The sequence below is a fragment of the Pseudopodoces humilis genome, chromosome 2, assembly GCF_049639895.1.
Source record: "Pseudopodoces humilis isolate 2021_Gansu_Grassland_sample_001 chromosome 2, ASM4963989v1, whole genome shotgun sequence".
In the NCBI taxonomy this organism is placed as follows: domain Eukaryota; kingdom Metazoa; phylum Chordata; class Aves; order Passeriformes; family Paridae; genus Pseudopodoces; species Pseudopodoces humilis.
Genome location: NC_142201.1, coordinates 4,145,570 through 4,170,650, shown reverse-complemented (window position 1 = coordinate 4,170,650; position 25,081 = coordinate 4,145,570). Strand labels below are relative to the sequence as shown.

The following is a 25,081-nucleotide window of genomic DNA, read 5'->3' as shown; positions in this document are numbered from 1 at the left end:
TGTCTGAGCTCTCAGCAATAGCTTCCCAGAGCCTAAAAGCTGTTGCTTCAGAGCGTGCCTGGGCAGACAGCAGCCTGGGGCAGGCTGGCCGGAGTGCCGCACACCAGGCCGGGATGCACAGGGACAGGGGGACAGGGACAGGGGGACAGGGACAGGGGGACAGGGACCTGCTGCGCTCCCTGGGCAGGGGGAGAAGAAAAGGCAGGAATGAGGTGGCTGGCGCTTCCCTCTCCCGTATTTAACACTTCAGCCTCATTTAATATCCTTTTTGTCACAACTTATTTGTCCCAGCCCAGCAGCGTGCGCGGCGCTCCCCTCCCGCCCCATCGCTGCGCCCGGGGAGCTCCGGCCAGCCGGAACCCGGGAGCTGCCCCGCTCCCGTGTGCCGGGACAGCCAAGGGAGCTGTGCAAAAAAAACCCCAGTCCAAACCCACCCCCTGGGCCGTCCCAGGAAGTGACGAGGCGGCGGTGCCCCCGGCACACCTGAGTCACTCACCTGGGCGGGCGGGGCGCAGCGCTGCGCTCCGCGGAGCCGGGCGCGGTCCGGACACGGCAGCGGCGATGGCGAGGGACGGCGGCTCCCCCTGGGCCATGGGGCTGCTGAAAACCTTCGAGGAGAGCGAGTTCAGCAGCTGGGAGAAAATCGGCTCGGGGGGGTTCGGGCAGGTGTACAAGGTGCGGCACCTCCACTGGAAAACCTGGCTCGCCATCAAGTGTTCGCCCAGCCTCCATGTGGATGAGAAGTAAGGGGGGGACGGAGGGAATGGGGGACAACGGGGGGGGGACAAGGGGCTCTTCCCGCAGAGGTACCCCGAGCGCAGCCGGGGAGAACGAGCGAGGCAGCCCTGCCCGTCTCACAGCCAACAGCAGCAGATCCCGTGAAATATCCCAAATGTCTCTCCTGTTCCCTCGGAGCCCTGCGGAAGGCGTTCCTGCCCTGCCCAGGCTGTGCCGGCTTGCACGGGCCCGCTGCGGGGATGGGATGGGAAGGGCAGGAGGAGTGGGAATGTCTGGGATGCAGGGGCTTGGGAAGAGCCAGGCCTGTAGCTCGCAGGGGCAGGACTTGTGTGGTGTGGTGGCAGCCTGCTCGGGCTGGGGGGTGTCGGGATCTTTAGGGACCTGGAATGTTCCTAAAGGACATTTCTGCTGGGAAATGTGTCCGGCTCCAGTGCAGGGCCAGCGCTTCTCCGTGTGTCTGTGCTCGGGATGAGTCCCTGGAGGTGGATTGTGTTGCAGGTTAAGGTGCCCCGCGGTGGGACTCCCCTGCCCTCTGCCACTCCTTGTGGTCCTTGGTGAGGACGATGGGCTGTGCTGCTCTCACGCTGTGTGTGATCGCAGAACCACAGATGGGTTTTGGGTTGGAAAAGACCTTAAAGCTCATCTCGTTCTGGCCCCTCGCCACGACCAGGTTGCTCCAAACCCCATCCAGCCTGGCCTTGAACACCTCCAGGGGTGGGAGCTGTGAGTGCAGGTCTCCTTTCCGAGGAGAGGAGGGCTGTCAGATGCACCTTCAGGAACATCCCTGTGTTGTGGGGACAGCGGTGGCTTCCAGCAGCAGAGGGAGGTGAATATGCACAAATCGTGTTCCTGGAGCTTTCCCAGCTCCGCTTGGTCTCTGGGATCACTAGCAGAGCTCACAAGCCGATTCTGCAGTTTTTGAGACGTGGATTGGCTCAGTCACAAAAGGTTTCCTGTTGGTGCCTTTCCTGCAGAAGGAGGGAGATAAGCTAGCCCAAGACTGAAAACGTTTGTAAACCCATCTTCTGCAGGATTTCTGGGGTAGTTGAGCATCTTTTCCAGCATCTAAATTGCTGACTTTGCAGTAGGCATGGCGTATAGAGCGGAATAAATGAAATTAAATGTCCTTTGGAGAGGGAGCGTTTACTGTTATGCATAGGGTAACTATGCTGTCTGTGAATAAAATGGAAAAGACCTGTAAATTGCAGACTGTATTTTTATTGTGCTAATCTTCAAGCCCCCTACTATTAAAACCTCAAAGAAGGTTTTGGGTTTGATGCTTATTGATCAAAATAGTACCATGGCTGATTAATTTTGAAGTTAAGATTAAAAACATGTCTTAAAAATAAGCTAGAAGTTTTCATTTGCAGTGTACAGCTAGAAATTTACTCCAAAAGTTAATTTGCACTCTGAGACAAAGGATGCTGTCACCTATTTTAATATGAACAATTACTTTTGAGATTTGCTATCAGATCTCTGTATTAATATATACCATGTGCAGTAGAGAGCCACCTGTCCCTCCGTGGCTGAGGTGTGCAAATACTGGAAGACCATAGAAACATGCAGCTCAGTAAGGAAAAAATGCCTTGAGAATTTGGGAACTTTGAACCACAGGGCTCCTGCAGCTTCTGATTTATTTCAATAAACCATTCCTTTGAACTCTAATTTATTTTACTGCAGAATCTGTGCTTCAGATGCTTGAGGAGAGCATTGATAAGAAATTGGAGTGTCCTTGGCCAGCTACAAAATAAATGTAAACTGATTTTTATTTTTTTTTTTTAAATATTTCTCCTTTGGTTCTTGGGCTGCTCTATCAAACCCCTTTCAGGAAATGGTTATGCTGAGACTTTTCACCCAAAACTTTTCTAATAAACTTGTACTATTCAAATGGTGGGGTGAGGGGCACAGACAGAATCAAACACAGCCTCTTTAGCTGGCAGGTTGCAACAAGCCTGTGTAATTAGGTTGTTAATCCAGGAGATTAACTTGACTAGCTGTTTCTTGGAACCCTATGAAGAGTTAGAAGAATTGCCAGTGGAATCAGAAACATTAACTGAAAAGCACAGAGGCTTTTTCTGATGTATTTATTTGGTACCACATGAAAACGCTGTTTGTAATGGTTTGCTGGTGGTAATGCTCTGTGTAGTCGCTCTTACTGTGTTTCTGCAGACAGTGAGAGATTTGGAGTAATTCCCTCAGCAATTATCACATCACAGAGCCAAGTGGCCTCAAGCAGAAGAAAAACTGAATGTTGAGCCAGAAGTGTTTTTTACCTTTCAGCCCAAGCCCTCAGACAATCCAAATTCCATTCCTAACACCTTATTTGCTCCCACATCCCTGAGATCTCGATTCTCACATGTTGACTCGGGATGCTCTCCTCATGGGGAGGTTCCATGTAAATCTGAAGAAAAAGAGTGTGACCCAGGAAGGTGGAGGAGCCTCTCCCCCAGGACTTGCCGTGGAGAGGCTCAAGTCTCTTCCCTTTACCCGTGTGGGCCAGAATGGAAGTGTGGTCTGGGGAAAAACAGGGGCAAGCTTGGAGAGAGAGAATCCTTTGTTGATTTCATCTGCTGAACGCAAACGTGCTGACTGTAAGGTGTAACATTTCCTGGAGAGGGATCTTTACTGGAGCTGTTGGCCATGGGGGTGACTGCAGGGTGTGGAGGTGCAAAAAAATTCTTGATTAAGGGAAAAAAAAAAAAACCCAAGCAAAGCCCTACACGTATCTCCTTCTGCACATCTTGGATTTAGGAATGGAGCAGGACTTTGACATTGAGGAGGTTTTGGAAATGCCTCGCTGTTAGTGGATGCTGCGTTTATTTAGGTGGTGAAGGTGAATGAATGTGTCTTCTGTGTAGGGAGAACCTAAGAGTCACCTTGTGCTCCTTAAAGAGTAGGTGAGAGCCTGGCTGTCCTATAATTCTGTTAGCAGGGCTGACATCTGTTAACCTGAAAAAAAGGGATTTTCTTCCTTCCCCCCCCCACATACTCTGACCATGCAGTGTTTTTTCTTGTTTTCTCATATTCACATTCTTCTCTGAGAGTCAGCAGTGTGGAAATTGTTAAATGTGTACCCTGCAGAGCAGAGGCCACTGTGTGCTCATAAAACCTCTGCCATGATGCAGATGAGAAGAGTTCCTGGGGACATTCAGGGCTGGTGTAATTTGGTGGACCCCCACCTGCACCACCAGCAGTTTGTGAAGAGGTAACTAAAATTCCTGACTGCAGAGCAGGGCTGGATCTGGGAGAAGTGTCTGGAGGTGGCTCACACAAATGGCCTCATTACAAATTTTGAGCTTCTCTGGAGCAACTTTTTGAGTTTCTCTGGAGCAACTTTTAACTGCTCTGTCTTAGACTCCATTAGGGAAATGTGGTGGCAGTGGTGGGGGAATATAAAACTGCAAGGGCTGCCTGGTGAGTCTAAGGTTGTAGTTTTACAGCAGTGTTATCTCTAGGGCACAAAGATTGGATGCATGCAAATGCAGGCACAGCTGTAATTCCTGCTGTTCTTGTGGCAGGGTTTGTGGGACAAGGGCTGGGCCCTGGGGACTGGGGCAGTGGGCAAGAGCAAGGTCCAGGAGAATCCAAGGAATGCAGCCCTATCTGTCTGACTTCGAGTGGAAGCAGACAGCTCTCTGGAGGTCTCCAATCCACGCAATATTTCTAGTTGCTTTGAAAAAGATTGATCTGTACTGACTTCTCTGACAGAGATGCTCTTTGGCACTGGACCAGTGCTGGAGCTCTTGATGTGTGGGCCCCTGTCTTCTGGTGTTATTTACAGGAAAGTGTGCAGCCCATCATTTACATGACCTCAGCTGTCCTGTGTGTAAATTTTCTTTTCTTTTTTTTCCCTTTTGTTTTTCTTTTTCCCTGTTTTCCCCCCCCTTTTTTTTTTTTCTTTTTTCTTTTTTTCATTTTCCTTTTTAATTTTTCATTTTTCTTTTTTCTTTTTCCTTTTTTCTTTTTTCTCTTTCCTTTTTCTTTTTCAATTTTTCTTTCTTCTTTATCCTTTTTTTTCCTTTTTCCTTCTTCCTTTTCCTTTTCTCCCTTTCTCTCCTTTGTCCATTTTTCTTTCTCCCCTTCTTTTTTCACCCCATTTTCCCCCCTCCTTTATTTTTCCCTCTTCTTTCTCTTCCCCCCATTTTTCTCCATTTCCCTCCTTTCCCTCCCTTCTCCCTTCTATTTTCCCTTCTTTCTTTTTCCTTTATTACAACAAAGTTATGATGCACTACTGGAGGGAGAGGGGAGCAGAGCCTTGGCGCCTAGAGAAGATAACTCCTTAATCGAGTGGGTATTAAACAAAAAAACATTACAACAGGGGCTAGACCTGCTGCTCCCGACTGAAAAGCGCCACCAGGAGCTTTACTTTTCCTTCCCTTTGGATGGTTCAGAGTAACTCCCCAGCACCGGAGCGGTCCAGCATCCCACAGCCGCATCCTTTGATGCGCTGCCTGTGAACTTGGCGGCTCCAGCCCCGCAGCAGCCAAACCCCGATGGGTTTTACAAACCCATTAGCACTCGTGTGCTGGGGCCGTGGGGCTCCGAGCATCGGGAGAGGGGAGGGAGACACCTTTTATCCCTGTCTGCTGGAGGAGATCTTGCTTTAACGAGCTGTTTGTGTTAATGCCATTAATGCCGGTGCGCTCCGGCACTCGGCTAATGACTGCTTTGGCTCTCTTCAGTCCTTTTGTCTTCTCGCTTTTTCTGTTTTCAAAAGGTGACAGGGGCCCTTTTGAAAGCTCTTTGAAAGCCGACGAGCCTCGCCGGCCGTCCCTGGCCTCTGGCTGGTTCAGTTTTGAATGCTCTGGGTATGGGAAAGTGCTAAGGGTGGTAATTGTCGCATGGGGGTTTATTTAAACAGGCAGATTAGATAGAGGGCACTCGCCTGTTACTCTGTTAATTCACTCAATTGACTGGATCTGGCACAAGCAGAAAGGGAGCTTTCCCCCACCCCCCTCCTTTCTTTTTAAATTATTCTAATGAAACAGAAAATTCTGCTCCTTTAGAAAACGCCCCATTTCCAGCAGCCAATCTGTGCTTGTGGCGATGCTCTCTCAGGCTGTTGCTAGCCTGAGAACCCCATCCCGGGGAGTCTTAGTGGTTCTTGCTTTGCCTGGGAGGGCTCAGACGGGTGTTTTACATCCCTGACTCCGCCGAGGCCCGGTGAATTATGCTGGCTATGCGTGTGGCTTGGGGGCAAGGAGTTGCTTGTGTTATTCATAGGCGCTCCCTTCCAGCGTGCCAAAGAGCAAACTGGGTACTTGTCTGCAAAGGCGATTATTTCACAAGAAAGTTGCTGTAGGGAGCAGCCGGAGCCAACATGGTTAATAGAAAAGATTTCCCTTATCTTTTTTGTTTCTCTCTCGGCGCGTACGTCCCTCTTTAGATGATTTTTTTCCGCCCGATCTTGCCTCTGCAATGGGTCTGCTGGGAAGTGTTACCTGCAGCAGGTTATTGCGGGCTGCCAGAGCAGCTGAGCTGCAGAAACATCCCCAGCCTTGGGGAGTGTCCTGCTGCCGAGCCTGAGGGACGAATGACAGCTCCCAAAATCTGAGGGTCCCTCACAGGCTGCGCTTCAGCTTCTCCCAGCTCATCCAGACATCGGGGGACACTTGGGAAGACTTGGCCGTGTGCAGGCTGGACTTGGTGTCTTCTCTTTTCAAAAGTGGACAGTGCTTCTAGCTGGCTTTGGATTTGAAATTTTAAACCCAAAACAGTTAGATTGATGGCTTTGGATTTGAAATTTTAAACCCAAAACAGTTAGACTGAGCTGAGGTTCTGCCATGAGGCTCCCACAGGGGGAACTGGCATCACTCGGTGGTGGCACAGAGCACAAACTTTGTCCTTTTACTTCAGGTACTGTTGTCCATTAGGTAGTGGGCACATCTTTGGGTGCATTGTAGGAGCTGTTGTGTAATAACAGAGGGTCTGCTCAGGAAATATTACCTGTCTGACCTCCCTGTGCCCTCTTTTGTCAATCTACGGCAGCAATAGCGATGTGGCAGTGCCCATGGCCCAAAGCTGCTCTGGGCAGGGTTCATAATCACTAATAACACAGTTTTTACATTTTGAAGGGTCTTTCAGCCATCAAGTGTGACCACTCTGTAGGCACAGCCAGCCTGGGCTGTTTCTCCTCTCCAGCCTGATGCCTTGTGAGCTGTTGCAGAAGGCTGGGAGTGAGGTGCACAAGAAAGGCACAGCAATTAAGGGTCTTGACCTGGGAGGCTGCAGCTTGGACTGAGTAACACTTAACCCTGTGCAGGGTCAGGCTGAAGTGACCTGTAAACAACCCGGGGTGCTCATTTACAGCTGCCAGGCCCGGGCCTGTTACATCACCGAAAACGCTGTGCTTGGAGTTTTTGGCACCTGCTGGAGCTCAGGGAGCGCAGTTTTGGACTTGTCTGATCTGTATTTTTTGGGGAGGTTTTTGTTGTGTCTCCCTGGTTACAGCAGGCAGTTTGCTGCCCTCAGTGGTGGCTCCAAGGATTCCTCTCCCAAGGTTTGGGTCTGTGTATGCTCAGGATGCAGCAGCAGGGCTGTGAAGCGATGCTGCCTGGCTTCTCTTCCGATTAACACAGCCTTATGACTCACAAAAACTTAATGACTTCAGCCCAAGGAGTTCCAGCAGTGGTAGAGCTGGGCTCTACGTGTCTCATCCTCCTTCTGAACAGCACAGCACAACCACCAAAGCAGGGAGATGGGCTTTGCACTCGGGATATTCGCACTGTGGAAGTGTAGGGCTCACCTGTGGTCCTGCAGCTGGGAAAGCATGGTCCTGCCTACTGTTGAAAGCATGAAACCCCAAATCAGTAAATATGGCAATCCACCTGGAGTGCAGGCTGGTGAGATGGCAGCTTGGGTCAGCCAGGGGATGGGCACAAAATGTGGCGTTGGGTTTTATAAGAAATGTTTTGTGCGTGTTTGGCTTGAGGAGAAACAGCTGCTCCATCCCTCACCTCCCATTCTCTTCCACCCAGGGAGCGCATGGAGTTACTGGAAGAAGCCAGGAAGATGGAAATGGCCAAGTTTCGCTACATCCTTCCTGTCTATGGCATCTGCAAAGAGCCGGTGGGCTTGGTGATGGAATACATGGAAACGGGGTCCCTGGAAAAGCTCCTGGCGTCCGAGCCCCTGCCCTGGGAACTGCGCTTCCGCATCATCCACGAGACAGCGGTGGGGATGAACTTCCTGCACTGCATGTCCCCCCCGCTGCTCCACCTCGACCTCAAGCCTGCAAACATCCTGCTGGATGCCCACTACCACGTCAAGGTATGCCCTGGACGCTCGGTGCCAGGGAGCCACCTTTGGATCTTCCCCCGTGGCTCCTGCCAGGTGCAAAAAGCCTGAGAGAAACCAGCAGTGTTCCTTTAGAATTAGAGAAATGCCCACTGACCCAACCCCTCCGATTCCCAAATTAAAATCCACCCAAAAGGAGCCCTTAAAAAAATCCACCTGGTTTATGCACCATTTTAGTACATAAATAGAGGTATGGCTAGATAATTCCTGAAATTTTAGAAGGTTGTAGTGAACTCTGGTTCTGAGACCTAATGGGTCCTGCTACAAATTTCCCTGCAGCAGGGTCATGAGAACAGGGAAAGAAAAGTAGTGTGAACCTCTACATCATCTTTGCCACTTCCACAGTTGCCATGGTTGCCTTGTTCTAGGTCTTTGCACCCCTAAATGCACAGGTCCCATTTATGGCTGGAGTCTGGAGAAGCCTTCCCAGAGGAAGCTCATTTCCATTTGCTCAGAGCATGTACAGTGACGAAGAATCTCTGTCCTGACTGTTCATACATACCAGAGGTCACTGAAAGGAATTTCTTTTGTGGCTGTAACAGCATGAAATTATTTTCGTTATCCATTTCAAGAGTAAACTTGGCAAACTTGTTAGCCCTCTCTGCTGGAGGTTCTGTGGTCAGCTGGACCAAGGAGGTTGTGCTTGCTTTCTCAACTTTCTTTTTCAGCACAGAGACTGAAATACAGTATTTTCCCTGTTTTTTGTTTTTTTTTAGTGCTTGATTATTATTTTTTAGCAGTGCCATTATCCATCTGCTCCCTGTTTTCCTGGCCCCCTCACTGATCAAGTGCCTTTGGTCTTGCCTGTATCATTCTAAAAATGAAGTTTTCATTAAATAAAGACAGATTTCCTGATGTCATGAGAGGGTTGGAGCCATAAGAGGTGTGTGCCACCAATGCAATCACACTTGTGATGGTCTCAGCTCTTTTACTAGGCCTCTTAGTGATTTATTTCTTAGAAGGATTTTGTTTCTGAGGTAGGAGGCATCTAGAGCTGGTCATGCTATTATGACCAGAACATCAGGATTTGAACTGTTGAAAGCCTGTTCTCACACAATGGTGCTGAGAGACCTTTGCTAAGTATTTATTTACTTAAAAGTTCATGCTTGCTTGCATAACTTCTTAAATTCCTGATTCTTGACTCATCCATGAGCCCAGATAGCAAGGCTGTGTTTTTCTCACTGTTTCAGGAGTGCCTGATGTTCTGCCTGCTGCACACAGCCTATATCTGGGCAGTGATGTAACACAAAGGGGCAAAGTGCAAAATGTACAAAAATAAAAAAAATAGTCGCTGGTGAGGTCATTGCTGACATCCCTGAACTGTTGGCTTCTCTATGAAACACAGCAAGGTCTTGAGAAACTTCTCAAGAAAAGCTTGAGAACTTCTGTGGAGTTCAGAAAGGAATGGTCTAATCCAAAACTTTTCCAGCCAGCAGTCTTTTACATCCACAGGCATCTTGGAAAGCCCTCCAAGAAGCAAAGCAGGCACAGGAACCTATATGCAAAATAAGAGATGAACATATTCTGTGAGGCACCTTCACTTTGAAAATGTGGCCCCAAACCTTCTTTTTGTGTGACGTGAAATTTATAATTAAATTTCAGACCCTGCAGCTCGGTTTAATGTGCATTTTCTTGCTGGAAGGCTAATGGAGCTGCTGATTGAAGTGTTTTTAAATGTCAGCATTAATTTAGTATGTGACCTGTCCCTAATAGAGTCCTAAGGTGAGTGAAGAGATGTTGCAAACTGCAAAAGAAGAGTTTGGCGGTAGGGAGGACTTTTACAAACTGTTTGCCCTTGAGCCAGGAAACAGTCAGTCTTCCAGTGGAGAGCATTAGAAATGCTGCTGTGCCATCCTGCAGTTAAATGCAAACACACCCTGCTCCTTTTATGAGCAGGGTGCTCACTGTAAAGCCCTGAGTGAGGTTGGTGACTCAGGCAGTGCTGCTGTGCAGAACTTATCATCAAGTAGGTGCCTCCATATCATAAAGCCTGGGCATTACATAAGTGTGTGCTGAATTGGGAGGATAATTAGGAGGATGGGATTAGCCTGAGCACGGATATAGATAGATATTAATTTTTCCAAAGGCACACTGGGAGATTCCCTGGTGATTTTAAATATTTGTGTGTAATATGTACAGTGCAAGGTAAAGCTTTGCTGTTTTTGGAAGGTGGATGCATCCATCCTCCGTTGTGAGTTGGTGGTGGGAGCTCCCTTCCCTGCCATGTCCTGTTCCATCTTGTTTGCTTTTCTTGGCAGGATTATTCCATACCTAGACAGGGTTTGCTAGCAAGGATCAACCTGCTTTTCTTCCTTCCTTCCTTCATGTCAACCTTTTACTTCTCTTTCTGCCACCAAGATCCTCCCTTGCCCCTTTCTCCAGAGTTCCTTTTGATATTTCCACGCTTGCTGACATCTATTTCTTTGCTCAGCTGGACCACATCTTTTTGAGCTCATTCTTCAGCTCTCCTGCTCTGCACACACATTCTGGATGTGTCCCCAGAGCTACTGTGATGTGGCAATGGCTGGCACGGGGAAGCAACGCCACATTCCAGCGCTGCCCTCGTGGGCTGTGAGTTTGCTCCTTCCCTGCTGCGATGTGATCTCTCTGCAGGGCCCTTGGTAGGAGAATAAACACCCCACCACGTGCAGAAATCTCATGCCCAACTTGCTGCCAGCTACCGTGCTCTCATGATCTCTGTTGCTGCTTCACAGGTTTCCTATCTTCCAAAATCTCATGGTCAAGCGTGTTACTTTTTGTTCAAGGGTTTAAAATTAAGCCAACCTGCAATTTAATAGTTTTGGGGCAGAAACATTATTTTTATGTTCTTGTTTCTCTCACTGTCCAGCTTGGGTTTTTTGCAGCTCCTCATCTTGTCATACATATATTTGTACACATACATGTATATATGTGTGGGTTCATGTACACACAGAGACAAGCCTGACCAGTTGTTTTTCATCTCCTAGATTTTGGTTTTAAAGAACTTGAAGCAGAATGAGCTGCTCTCAGCTGTGCACTGCTTTAAGCTCTCTGTAGTTGCTTTTGTCCCCTCCCCAGTTCTCTGGTTTCAACCAATGTGAAGTTTGCTGCTGTGTTGTACTGTGCTGATGGTCTTGCCATTGAAGTGGTCTTCACTTTTATTTGCTTCAGCTGCAAAATTTCTCAGCATGGAGTTAGATGCAGCCTAGTCAGATAGCAAATTTAATTATCAGAAAGCTTCTCCATGTAGGTTGTTAACTGGACATCCAAGCAATACCCACAGACCAGGTTGGTAAAGAGCAGTTGTATCATTTTATTGGACAGCCACTTTTTTATCAGCTGCAGTTGCTCTCCTGTTATTAGAGATGAGGAGATCCTCTGTTTTGTGTGTCCCTTCAGCTTGTTTCCTACCCTTCCTGATCAAAGTTTCCATGCAGGGCTGTTGTTGCATGGCTCCTTAATCCCAACCAACAAAGCTGGTTTGCACCTTGATCAATTCTTTGATTGATCTAATTATGGTGGCACAGGGGAGGGAACAAAACCATCCGTGTTACAGTAATGCAGATTCATGATGGATTAAAATGGGTATTTGGCTTTGGTTTGTGCTGCTTCTGAAAAGAGGATTACATATGTCCCACCTGAAATGGGTTTGGAGGAGTTAAAAGTTTCAGAGCAGGTTGGAAAAGGATGGAAATGCAGTCTGTTTCAGAAAGGTTTCTTTTAGAAGCTTACTGAAGTGCATTCATTAAAAATCCTGTTCATAAAGACACAGGTTTGAAGTGCACCTTGTGTTGGTATTTGGAATTAATTTTTAGTCTTAATTTTTAGTAGTCCAAATCAGTGATCTGTGTAAATTTCTTTAAAATTTCAGACATTTCTTAAGAACAAAAATGTAACAGCCTTTTTTCCCCTACTCCAAAAAAAAACAAACAAAGGAAGCGTCCCCCACCACCAGACACTTGAACACCCCACAGACAAATGTGGAGGCATTCTCAATATCCAAGTGCAGATACTTTGTACAAATACTGGATATTCTAGCAGAGATTAAAAATTAATCCAGTGGATTTGATGCAGAAAACCTTTTGGTGAACTCTGTCCCTGAATCCATTGCAATGGGTTCTTGAGTTTTGCTTTCAGAAAAATGGCAAAGCATCAGGAGCTAAGTGCAGAGCTCAGGACATCAGGAGGTGAGAGCAGAGTTCAGGGCAGTCTGTCAGGAGCCATCAGTAAAAAAAGGCACTTTCCAAGCACTCATTTTGTTCCTGGGAGCTAGATCCCTGCAGTGCTTGGGAATAGCTGGCTCTAGTAACTGTTGTAGTTATGCGAGCCTTTCTTCTAGTTAAAAAAAAAAAAAAAATTCCAAAATACAAAAAAAAATCCAAAATACAACAAAAATCCAAAATACAAAAAAAAATCCAAAATACAAAAAAAAAAATTAAAAAATAATTTCTTAAAGCATCTAAAACTTTGCAAGTGAGTGTTTTTTGTACGAACTAAAAATCCACAAACGGCAGAAGCAGAGAAAAGCTGGCGTGCGTGAGTTAAAAACAAACTGAACTAAAAAAAAATAAAATAATAATAATAAATAATCAGAAATCTTCAGATCTTGGAATCCTTCAGTAAAGCCTTGCTGGAAGTGGGCAGGAGAACACGTGCAGCTCCCGTCCCTGCTCGGCGCTCACGTGTTGATTCTCATGCGGCGCTTGAAGGAGCAGAGCTGCCCGAACATGAAGCATCCCACTGCCTGCGTGGGCTTTGGCCAAGGCTCCTTTCTCTTCCTCCCACCTCCCCACCGCGGGTTTTGCATGGAGCAGTCTGTCGCCTCCGTGTCTCCCCTGCTGCTACCGCGTCCCTTCAAAAGCACCCACCTGAGATCGCTGATGTGAGGAGCCAGGCTGCGGATTCCCTCGGAATTCAGGGGCAGGGCTGCATGGACCAGCAAGGATCTGCAGGAAGGGGTGGGGAAGGGTTCTCCACTTCCACTGCCTTCCCCAGCAAGGGTGCTGCAGAACGAGGTGCCTGGCAAGCAATTTAAAGGCAAAACAGGCAAGTTAAATGCCTGTGTCTTCCACCCACTGCGCAGTTCCCACTGGTGTTTAAAGAACCTGCATGACTAAATACACCATGCAGCGTGGAAAATTCACCCTAGAGCAACTAATAAAAGCCACAAAAAGCTGTCTCCAGAACCTCACTATTTTGTTACAGCCTGCAAGATAACAATTCCTCAATTTCCACTGCTTTCTCCTTCCGGAGCAGACTTTGATATGATCGAAGCCCTGCTCTACAGGTGATCTTTTATTAATTGACACAACGCCCAGTCCTTCACACTAGGTAGGGACAGTTCCACAAGGTGAAGTTCTTGCTAGCCCAGGGAGGGTGTACACCATGTCCCTTAGCTGTTTCTTCATTTGTAGGGTGGCTTTTTCTGTCTGGAGTGCTCAGCTCTGCCTTAGCCCCCAGCCTTAGATTCACACACTGCAGCTGGTGGCTCCAAACACAGGAGTGTCACCCTACTGTCTGCATTTCATCTTTATTTCTTAACTCATGCAGTAGGAAACACGGCATTGTTTAGACAAAGAGGGAGGTGTGTGGCTTTAATTATGGCTGGATTTCTTGAGGTGCACACAAGCCTCTGCTTCACGTCCATCAAAGGGGAGCAGCGCTTCACCACGTCGGATCCGTTCAGACTTGCAGCATTCGGTTCATTTCTAAGCTGACACCCCAGCCTGGTGTCACGTTGGGGTTGTGCTTTTGTTCTCCTCTGGAGCACCAGGTGCCCCAGACTCATGCAGCATTTTCTGAGGTGGTCTATTTGACTCTTCCCAGGGTGTGTTGACAGGGGTTTCCTACCTGCTGCTTTCCTGGGCTCCAGTGCTTGGCTTGCTGAGGAGTCCAGCAATCCCTCTCTTGAGAGTGTAGCTCTACAAGGATGAGCAACTATTCCTCCAGAGAACTTTGCTTTTTCCCTTTTCTTTCCCCTTTCTTAATTTTTTTTTTTTAAATCTTGTGTGTGGGTTTTTTGTTCTCAAGTTATTCCCACATTACCCTGCAGATTAAAGAGGGACAACAGGTTGGACATACCTGTGTTCTAGGGTGCAGGACTTCTCCTGCTCCTCAGAATGCCTCTGCTGAGCTCTTTGTCCATGGGAGGAGTTCTTGCTGAAGCTGTGTGGGTTGCTTTGTTTGTTTTATGGCAAGAGGAGATTCCTTGCATGGCTGTGTAACCTGCCTGTTCTCCAGGAGGCTGAAGCTGGCAGCAGTTTTCTCCCTTTCCAGTAATGGACACATGTTACAACTAGTTTTGTGGTATGTTTAGAGAGAAACTTCTCAAAGTGTACAGCAAAAAAAAAAAAAAAAAAAAAAGCTTTTTTTAATTATGCTTGTTGTTTTCAGGGAAAACTTTCTCAAAGGAGAAGCTGTGAAGATCAAAAGGGGAATGAGTCATTGAAAAACCTGAGTATTTATTAGATAAAAAGAATGTATAAGTTAGGGGGAGGGGGAATTTTATCTGACATGTAGACAAAAATCAGTGTGCTCAGTGGTCCAAAAAGACTTGACTTTTCTTGACATTTCCACTTGGCATAATAGACATTTTTGTCCAGTGGGAAATTAAGTAAGACAAAGGAAATTCCTGGCCTATCTGTTTGCTCGATGATTGGTATGCCTTTGAGAGCAAATGAATGCATATTTGCTTGACACTTCAAATTAAAGTGGAGGTGTGTCCTTTTCATAAACTTGCTGTCACTTGTTGTGCTCATTTCAGCTGGGCTCACTGCGTCACTGCACCAACTTGCTGGATCTCCTGGCTGCCAAAAAGAGTTCCCTGTGTGGGGTTTTGGAGTGTGTGTGCTTCCATTTGGGTTTTTGGAGCACTTGGTGGCTCTGCTGTTTGGCATGGTCAGTGAAGAGTGATATTTGAAAGAGTGATTCTCCAGAGTTCATTGGAGAGCCAGGACATTTAAACACATGGTACAGTGTGAGCTTATGTAGGGAAAGGGGTTGGCAGGGCCAATAATTACATTAAAGTAGTTTGCAGTAGCTAAATTTGACTGGTTTAAATTACAATAAATTGTCTTTACTGTTTGTTGTGTTTGCTGTGTAATGGGCTGGCATGTTGTTGCTTGCAAAAACTGCTTGCCTTTATTTTTTATTTTTCCTTCTTCTTTAACTTAACCATAAAAACCCACTGAAACATTATGCTTCCAAAGATGTTTTACTGCCTTAGTGTTTCTGAACAAGCACTTCACTGTATTTTTTGGGTCACCCTGTTGCATCTGTTGCTCTTTGCAGAAAATATTTTGTGAACACCTTGAAAGTCTGATGGTACCATGCACTTTTCTCACCTTCTTCCTCCTCCTTTTTTTTTTTTCCCCCCAGATTTCTGACTTTGGGCTTGCAAAGTGCAATGGCTTGTCCCATTCCCATGACATCAGCATGGATGGCTTGTGTGGCACCATTGCCTATCTTCCTCCAGAACGCATCAAGGAGAAAAACAGGTGTTTTGACACCAAACATGACGTGTACAGGTCAGTGAACTATGAAAACACTTAAATGCTATTTTAGTAACCCTGTATAATGAGCCCTTTTTAATTTTTTTTAAGCATGAAACCCCTAAATATAATTTGGGGCTCATCTTGAAATGTGTCACATTTGCTTTGGGTTTTGCAAAGTCTTTGTAGGGTAGAGGCCTGTTAAAAACTGCAGGTGATCCTGGGTCATGAAATTATTTGTTAGCAACTGGCAATGGGAGGCACTCTGCCCACCTTTAATTTCCCTTCTAAAGGTACATCCTGACCTACTTTTCCAGTCTGTGATAAAATTCTGAGTTACGTTCAGTGGATTTCATCACAAGGTCTTTGGCTCTTTCATGGCAAGATTATTAGGAAAAGGAAATCACAGCTTTAGATTTAAAAGATATCTCTTATTCTATATTAAATGGATTTCTTTAAAGTCATCTTGCAGTGTAGAAGCATTAAATTAAATCCACTGTAATGCTTTCTCTGATTTTGTCAGGGTAGATGTGGAGTGGTTGGTAAATGCTACCAAGGATTTGGCAGCCTCCAGCAAGTCCCTGTGTCTGCTGCTTCAGGTTCCTCCCTGCCAAAGCTAGACTTTGAAATTGTGGTTTTTGCTGCATCTCTGTGTGTGTGTGTTCATCAGCTGAATTAGATACAAAAGTGGAGGGACAAGGAAAACAAATTATACTCCTGAGTTTTTCAGTTTCATTTAAAAAAAAAATCTATAAATATTTTTTTACCTTTTTAATTTTTTTTTTTTGTAGCTTTTCCATCGTGGTTTGGGGAGTTCTTACACAGAAAAAGCCTTTTGCAGGTAAGTTGTGCGTTATCTTGAATTTTTTTTTCTTTTTCCCATTACTAAGCACACTTCTTGTCCCACTAGCCCCAGCTTTTGTGCAATTACCTCCAAATTCTAACAGTCTTGTGTGGTAGACACTTTTAAGCTCTCAAATTCTGAACACAAGCTTAAATCCTCCTTTGTCCTACGTCATGAAAACAGAACCTGTGTTGCTGCAGGGGCCCTTGTCTGCACATTTTTGTTTCTGCTGGAGTTTGCTGCACAGCTTCAGACCATAGTGTGGCAAAGCCAACTTGGCAGGCAGTTTTTCTGCTGTTTTTCCTCTGTAGAGAGGTTCTGCAGTTTGCTTGTAGATTGTGGGCACAGATTTGTTCTTTCTAAAAAAAAAAAAAACCAATAAAAAAAAAACCCAGAAAAAAGAAAAGCTGTCTGTGAGAATAAGCCCTGTTCCACCCTGCAGTGGATGCACCACTCAACAGGCAGCTATTTATTCTTTATGACTTTCCTGTGTCTGTGAGTGGCCTGTGTGGGGCAAACACGTCCCAACAAGTTCCAGTCTACTGCTCATTTTTCTCCCAGTGAGGGATTCCGTTTAGCCCAGTGGTTGATTTACAGTCAGGAGCTGCCTTCCTGCACCTCTTGATTTGTGTTCTTCCTTCACCTTTATCAACAGTTCAGGTGCCTGGTCCAAATAAAACCTAAGGTTCTGTTTTCTTACAGCAGCTATGGAAATCCAAAGAGAAGTAGCAAAGAACTGTTTGAGGTTTTGTTTTTTTTTTTCTTTTGTTCTTTATCTTTAATAGGTGGAAAAAGAACACAGTCACTCGATGAAAATTGTTTTTAAGTGATGCATTGGAAGCAGGTGTTACTGCATTAAAAATACCTTGTTGGAGAAGACAACCAACAAGTTTTTCCCCTATTGATAAGAAAACTAGAAAAAAATGTGTAAAAACAAATTTTCCAGCCTAATGGACTCTTAATGCTTTTAGAAAAAAAGAGAAGTGATTTCTTTTGCTGGGACATCTAAATTTGTGTGCTTTTGCTTTACAGAGGAAAACAACATTTTACATATTATGGTAAAAGTAGTTAAAGGCCACCGCCCAGAGCTACCTGCTGTTTCCAAATCCAGACCTCATTCATGTAATAACTTGATCAAACTGATGCAAAAATGTTGGCAAGATGATCCTGGTGAACGGCCAACATTTCAAGGTAAGATTTCCTCGTAACTTGGCTGCCCATTCATTCTTCTATGAGTCACATTATTGCTCAGGACTCTGCTAATCCTTGGGGTAAACGCTGAGAAGCTCTGTGACAGAATAAATAGAACACATTGTGTGGTGGAGACAATGATACAGGCCACTTACTCATTTGGAGGAAGGGATTATCTGAGGACATGTCTGACCATGATGGTGTTATGTAAACACGCCAGGAATAAGCCTTGTACTGAACCAGTCGGTCCATTTAGCCAGAAATTATATTTATTTCTGATAGTGTGTGTCAGGACATAGGCCTGGCTGGAGTTGCTGTGGTTTGCAGTGCACCAAAGCGTGGAAGGAACTGGCTCTTGAAATTTGTATTGTTGTATGTTGAGAAAGTGAATTTTCTTGTAATGAAATAGTTTGTACAGTCACTTCTGTGCCAGTAAAAGGTTTGAACTTGTCCAAAGCACCTGTTATGAATTCAGGCGTTGTGGTAGTTTGGCACTAGCAAGTGCTGTCACCAGGTAGCTTCATTTAGGATTAATGGGAGAGATTTGCCTCTTCCCTCTCCTCCTGCTCCTGCTCAAACAAGGAATGAGGACTGAAGAGATGAGGGATCCCATCTTTAAATAAAAAACATATCTATATCTGCCAGCAGTACAGTGGTTCCCATTTCACAGCCCTGCAGTGTGGCCCCTCTGTAACACCATTCTGGTGGGTGTGAGTGAAAATGAATTGTTTGGGCAGCCCTGTGTACCCTTGGCTTGGCTGCACACTTGTGCCCACTGAGGGGGTGCTGGATGGAATGGTCAGGACTGGAGTCCTTCTCCCTCAGTATCTCAGATATTTTAAGTTCTATTGATAGAGAAAGGCAGCAGGGTATCTCAGAAACTCTCCTTCAAAAAACAAGCACTAAAACCTTCTCTTGTTTTCTTTAAAGAAATCACTTCAGAAACAGAGGCCCTTTGTGAAAAACCAGAAGATGAAACAAAAGAGATGGTAACCCAGGACCTGGACACCAAGAATGCCCCAGAGCAGCAGCCTGAGGTATTTTCTCTTTCACTTCTTGTTCAAACTTGCAGGGTTTTGGGAGGAACAGGCTTCTTTATGACCTGGAAGGTTCCAAGCAACCTTTTCTTTGCTGCTTTTGAGCACCACCTTGTCTGATGGAAGTGGGTCTTGGTAAAGGACTGGAATGCACAAATGACAGCAGGGACTTGGATCAGCTCAGGAAAACCTCAGGGCAGATCCAAATGCAAAGTGCATCTTACTCTGTGGAGGGGGAGAGCAGGAAATAAAGGCTGGAGCTGTGTGGGTGTGACTTAAAAACCATCGTAGACAGAAGGGCCATGTGGCTTTAGTGGCTCTGTGAGTACTGATGGAAGCTGCCCTCCTGCTTCTGAAAAAATTCAGTGACCTTATTCATAGGTTTTATTTAATACAAATAGTGTTTAAAGGCTACCTGCAAAGTAACAAATTTATGTTTCTTCTGTAGGGTCTTGTGCTCAGTTTTGTTTGCTGACCTTTCTAAAATGCTTGTGTGCTTCTCTTGAAGGGGATTTGTGCACTATCCCAGAAGAAACAGGAGCCTGCTCTGCCATCAGTTAAGGATTACAGTCTCTCAGAGTTGTTGTCCCAGTTGGATTCAGGGATTTCACAGACTATGGAAGGCCCTGAGGATCTCAGCCGCAGCTCTTCGGAGTCCAAACTTGCCTCCAGTGACAAGCGGCTCTCAGGAGTTTCATCTGTAGATTCAGCTTTTTCATCCAGAGGATCCCTTTCCCTTTCCTTTGAAAGGGAGAGTTCAGGTAATGGTCACGCTTTCCTTTGTAGCTCTTTGGACTGGGGCATGGGAGCCAATGGGTTGGAGAGTAGAATAACATTCTGGAAATTACTGTTAGCCTTGCTTTCTCTTGCTGTCAGCACTACAAATTTGTTTACTGGAGGTAGTTATTTAAAAGGAAAAAATACAAATAGAAAAATTATGTGGTTCCCAAACATGATCTAATGAGAAATAATAAATCTCATTTACTTTTGTAAAGGAGTAAACTCCCATTAAAGCAATTACAGAATCAGTCATGTAGAGGTTGGTTGGAAGGGAGGTCACTACTAGTCCAGCACCCTGGTTGACATGGGATTAAAGCCAGTGCCCAGTCAGGTCAGCTGAGTCTGTGGCTTGTTCAGTTAAACTCAGCCTAAACCTGAGCACCTTAGTTTTTGAGAGGACTCAAGCCACATTCTCAGCAGCCCCTGGGACCATTGTGATAAAGACCCCCTCACTTTTCAGTCCAGTGCTGCAAACCCCCAGACATCTGTTTTCCAGTCAGGTAAACAAATGGTTAGTGCAGGGAGATCAACCACAACATCCTTTGGTCTTCGTGCCACAAGAAACAGAGTCAGTGGGGGTCCAGATCTGACTTGAAAATGTTCTGGGACTCCTGTGGGGCAAGGGGAGTGGATTGTACAGCAGGCAGCTCATTGTTGAAACCATGGCCAGGTAAGGTTTGATGGGCATCAGAACTGTGATGCTGTCTTTTCCACAGAATCTTAGAACAGTTTGGGTTGGAATGGACCTTTAATGAGCAGGGACATCTTCAAATAGATAAAGGTAAATGTTTTCAGGGATGAGGCATCCACCACCTCTCTGGGCAACCTGTTCCAGTGTTTCACCACACTCATGGTAAAATTTTTCTTCTATCTATCCATTTAGATATTGGTACTACCGACATACAGAAGAGGAAGCTGACGGAGGCAATTTTATCCGGAGATACCAGCAAGCTGATGAAGATCCTCCAGCCTCAAGATGTTGATATTGTTTTAGATGGGAACTCCAGTCTTCTGCACTTGGCTGTTGAAGCAGGTCAAGAAGAATGTGTCAAATGGCTTCTGCTGTACAATGCTAACCCTAACCTCACCAACAAGAAAGGGTCCACCCCTCTTCACATAGCCATTGAGAAGAAGTTTAAAAGCATCGTGGAGCTGATTATGGCCAGGAAAATCAACATCAATGCCAAAGATGAGGACCAGTGGACTGCTCTTCACTTTGCTGCCCAAAACGGGGATGATTTCAGCACCAAAATGCTGCTTGATAAGAACGCATCCTTAAACGAGGTGGATTTTGAGGGCAGAGCCCCCATCCACATAGCCTGCCAGTACGGCCAGGAGAACATCGTGCGCATCCTGCTGAGAAGAGGCGTCAACGTGAACATCAAGGGCAAGGACGACTGGGTGCCCCTTCACTACGCCGCCTGGCAAGGCCACCTCCCCATCGTGAAGCTGCTGGCCAAGCAGCGCGGCGCCAACGTCAACGTGCAGACCGTGGACGGAAGGACCTCGCTCCACCTGGCCGCCCAGCGGGGTCACTACCGCGTCGCCCGCCTCCTCATCGACCTGGAGTCGGACGTCAACGTCCGCAACGGGCTCCTGCAGACTGCCCTCCACATCGCCGCTGAAACCGGCCACACGAGCACCTCCAGGCTGCTCCTCAAGCACGGGGCAGACATGGAGGCCACCACGGCAGAGGGATACACGGCCCTGCACTTGGCATCCCGCAGCGGCCACTTAGCCACAACAAAGCTGCTGATGGATGAAAGGGCCAGCGTTCTAGCCAGAGGGCCTTTAAATAGGACAGCGTTGCACCTTGCCGCGGAAAACGGGCACTCTGAAGTAGTAGAAGAACTTGTCAGTGCAGAAAATATCAATATTTCTGACAGCGAGGGGTTCACGGCTCTTCACCTGGCTGCGCGAGGGGGGCACGCGAAAGCAGTGGAGGTTCTCCTGAAGCACGGGGCTCACACTGACATGCCGAGACCCAAGTGTCAGACCCTGCTCCCGCCTGCTCAGCAGAGCAGGAATAGCTCATTTACCGTGTTGTTAAGTGACACTTAAGCAAAAGGTGCCGAGTGGTGCTTTTTAACCTGGTGTGAGGAGGCTGCTGGCGCTCAGGGCCTTCTCCAGCTGTGCAGGGATGTGCTCACCAGCACTGGCAGCTGGTGGACTGAAGTGTTTGAGTGTGGCTAAGGCCAAGAGCTGGAGTCTGCCATGGTCTCTGTCATTCATTCTGTGCCTGCCCACCCTGCCTGGATGCAGACATTCCCCTCCCAAGGATGTTGTGAGAGAAGGATGCGAATCGCCTGTTTCCCCTGCTTTTTTTTTTTTTTTTCCCTTATGTGCCAAACTAATTTAAGAACTAACATTGTGCTTTTTTTATTTTCCTCAAAACAAAAAGAAAAAAAAAAGGTGGCATAGATTTGTGGTTTATTGCAGCGATCTATATTTTGGGCTGAAAGCCTCCGGTGTAGAATAAGCACAACAGCAGTCTGCTTGAAATTAATGCAAGAGTTGAGGAAAGGGCTATTTAAGGTACAGTTAATCAGGTTTCTGCTACATTTTTTAATGGAGACATTGATTACAGATTTCTATATACTCAAAGTTTATAAGGCAGACTTAATAACAAGGCAGAATTCCAAAAAAAAAAAAAAAAAAGCAGAAGTAAAAGCTTAACACTGCTGTCTTCATGTACAGTACTACCTTGTATGTATCCTGAGAGCAGTAAACTGGACTAGGTGCTTAGTGGTTTGTCTTAAATGAGCAAGTCAAGAGCTGAAATTCATACTGAACTGGAACTGGATGGTCTGTTCTAACACCAATTGTAGCAATTTGCATAACACTGTTTGGAGGGGCTGATGACTGGAACGGATATACTGTGTATATAGGATTTCTACCTGTTGTATGCTTTTTTCTACTGAAGAAAATAGATTGCTTAGAGTGGGTATGTTTTAATACACCTTTTAATTTCACTCTTTTTGAAGTACAAATGTGGCCTGTTATTAATAAAAAATTGTGTTCCACAACTTGTCTGTATTTTGGAGTCGATAAAGCAACTGAAAACCCATTGACCAACAACAGCAGAACACAACTATCACGTGTTAGAAGGGACCTTAAAGACCCCCTGACCTGGGCAGGGACACCTTCCATTAGATCAGGTTGCTCAGAGCTCCATCCAGCCTTGTCTTGAATGATGTTGAATCCCAAACTGTTGACATGTAAGGCTGCCCTCAGTTTTACATTCCCTATGGTTTTACAGAAAGTCAGGAGCTTGAAGAAATGGGAGGTGTTTGTTATTTACAGAAAAAAAATTGTAGAATAAAGCCTCACATAACCAAACCTTTAGGTGTGTAACACATTGATGTACAGCTGGGATGGTTTCTTCTTATGCTGTAGATGTTTGTGAAGAATTAAATGGTATTACAAAGTAGATGGTGAAGCCATGCTCCTGCCACTACATGGAGGTTACAAAGCAATGCCACTCCTAGCAGAGCATGGCAGTCCCAGCAAGCTCCCAAAGGTGCTGACAGTGAAACTTCTCATTCAGCAAACAAAACTGTCATTTTCCTACTGCCTCCTTCCACTTCTTTGGAGACCAATAAGGTGGCCATGTTTCATTAAGCTGCACTTAATCACTGTCTCAATATAGCAAATTGAACCGCAGACCACTTGGTCTCTCAAGCTTAAATGCTTGGCTTAGCCTAGCACACACCATTCTCTTCTATTTCACAGTCTCCTGAGCAGCGAGATTAAAGATACTTAAATTCCAGCACTTGCCTGAAGTGTAAAAGAGCTGTAAGACCAGGTAACAGCAGTCTTGCACCTCCTAATAAAGGTGGTTCACACCAGCAAGACAAGGGGAAAGTACACTTATAAAATGCTTTTAAAACAGCTCAAACACTGCTTCGCCAGTACATTCCTTTAGTGCCTAATAATAATAGTACATTAGCGTCTAATTAAACATGAGGCCACACTCATGAGTCCTTATTTCCATGCTGTCTTTCACAATAACAGGCACCAGCGATGCATTACAGAGAAGGCAACACAGCTGGCACTAGAGAAAAAAAAACAAAGGATTGCAATGACATGCTGCCAGGACTGGAGTGGGTATTTTTGCCTGTGGACTAGCCTGCCTTGGGGGCAGGAGGGGTGAGTGGGGGTGCTAAATTGGCAATAATACAGCGATTAGGAAGTACTGTTTTGTAAAGGTCTCCTTCAGGTGACTTCTCTAGTTGTATGTACACTCCTCTGACTTAGCTGAAGTCTCTGGCTCTGACCTAAGGCTTTCAGGCATTTCTTTGTCTCTTCCCAGTCTCAGGTGTGTTCTTTAAAAAAAACCCTGCAGGCTTGGGAGGTGGGTTTGAGGTGGTCTGTGACACAAAGGGCTCCATGGAGCTGAGCCTGCTCCAGGTCCCCAGCTGCTCCCTTGCAGGTGAGAGGGCTGAAAGATGAACATCAACTCTTCCTGCTCACCTCCAAGATCAGGCAGAGGGTGCTTGTAGGGCTTCTGCAGACTCCGTGCCCATTTGCTTCCTCTGGGCTGCTGACCATGGCCCCAGGTGGCTATTTCAACCCAGGGAGAAACATAAGAAAAAAAAAAAAGATACAATGAAATGATGTTCGTGACCATAACCTTCCTCTTTTCATCTCTAGATGTGGTTTTTCTGCCTGCACAGCTCCGGTGACACAGTCTGGGTTCCTGCCAGGCCCCGCTGGTGCCGTCTCCCCGTGCAGGAGCACCAGCAGCGGGGAAGGTGCCTCACACCATCCCCATTCCTGACTCCTCTGCCCCGGGGGAGAGCACAGCCCCTGCTGCATTCATTACCCGTCTTTGCAGCAGTTTGTTCCCAGCAGAAGGCAGCTTTATTTACCTGCTGCTCCGCGCCGTGTTTGTACAGGCCTCGAGAGGACTCGACAAGCCTGCGGTTCAAACGCGGCGGTGGCGGAGAGGGGAGAGAATTGCTGGGTGATTGCAAAGAGGCCCCGGGGCAAACCTCAGCCCTTTCATTCCTGCCTCCTCTCCTCTCTTGCACCACCTTGGCTCCATTCAACATCAGGCTTGCAAGAAAAACAAGGCACGCGGGAGCTGCTCTGCAAGGCCTCCCTTTAGCAGAGAGGTCTGGAGGAGGGGATATCTCCTCTCCTCCACGCTCCTTTAACCCCAGCTGGGTACCATGAGGTGCAGAGCAGCCCGTGGGTGTCTCCAAAAATCCCAGGCAAAGCCTTCAGCTGCCAAAGTGCTCACGGGGTGCAAACCTCTGTTACCTCCCTGGCTGTCTGTGGGCTCAGCTGTTGATCAGATCCCGTTGTCCCTGTGCCCTGGGGAGGGAGCATCCAGCCTTTCCCTTTCCTTGACTTTGGATGTGTTTCTTTGGAGGAGACCCCCACAAGCAAGAGCAGTGGGCTCTCCAGACACCAGTCCTGGGGCCAGGGGGTTGAGGGAAGATGTCCAGCTGCACTTTGTCTGTCCTGTTCTTTGGCCAGAACCACCTGAAAGTGCGCCCAGGTCTCTGCATGAAGCCTGTAACAACTTTGGCCTCACCAGTTTGGTATCGGAGAAATACGGATCATTCACAGCACTGCTCCACTGCCTCCCCTCTTCACTTCTGCGATGCTCTTCCATCCAGGGCTGTGGTAAAATGCCAAACCCAGGCACTCCTATGGAATCACAGAATCGTTTAGGTTGGAAAAGACCTCCAAGATCATCGAGCCCAGCCATTTACCCA

General features: G+C 46.5%; 1 protein-coding gene across 1 annotated transcript; it reads left to right on the top strand.

Annotated features, from left to right (window-relative positions):
• The first annotated feature begins 497 nt into the window (after positions 1-497).
• RIPK4 (receptor interacting serine/threonine kinase 4) lies at positions 498-22,381 on the top strand. The gene is made up of 8 exons (XM_005526546.2): positions 498-743; positions 7,716-8,007; positions 15,391-15,539; positions 16,295-16,344; positions 17,380-17,538; positions 18,469-18,575; positions 19,084-19,336; positions 20,239-22,381. Exons 1-8 carry the CDS (start codon positions 562-564, stop codon positions 21,414-21,416), a joined length of 2,370 nt encoding a protein of 789 aa, XP_005526603.1. The 5' UTR covers positions 498-561; the 3' UTR covers positions 21,417-22,381.
• The last annotated feature ends 2,700 nt before the right edge of the window (positions 22,382-25,081 follow it).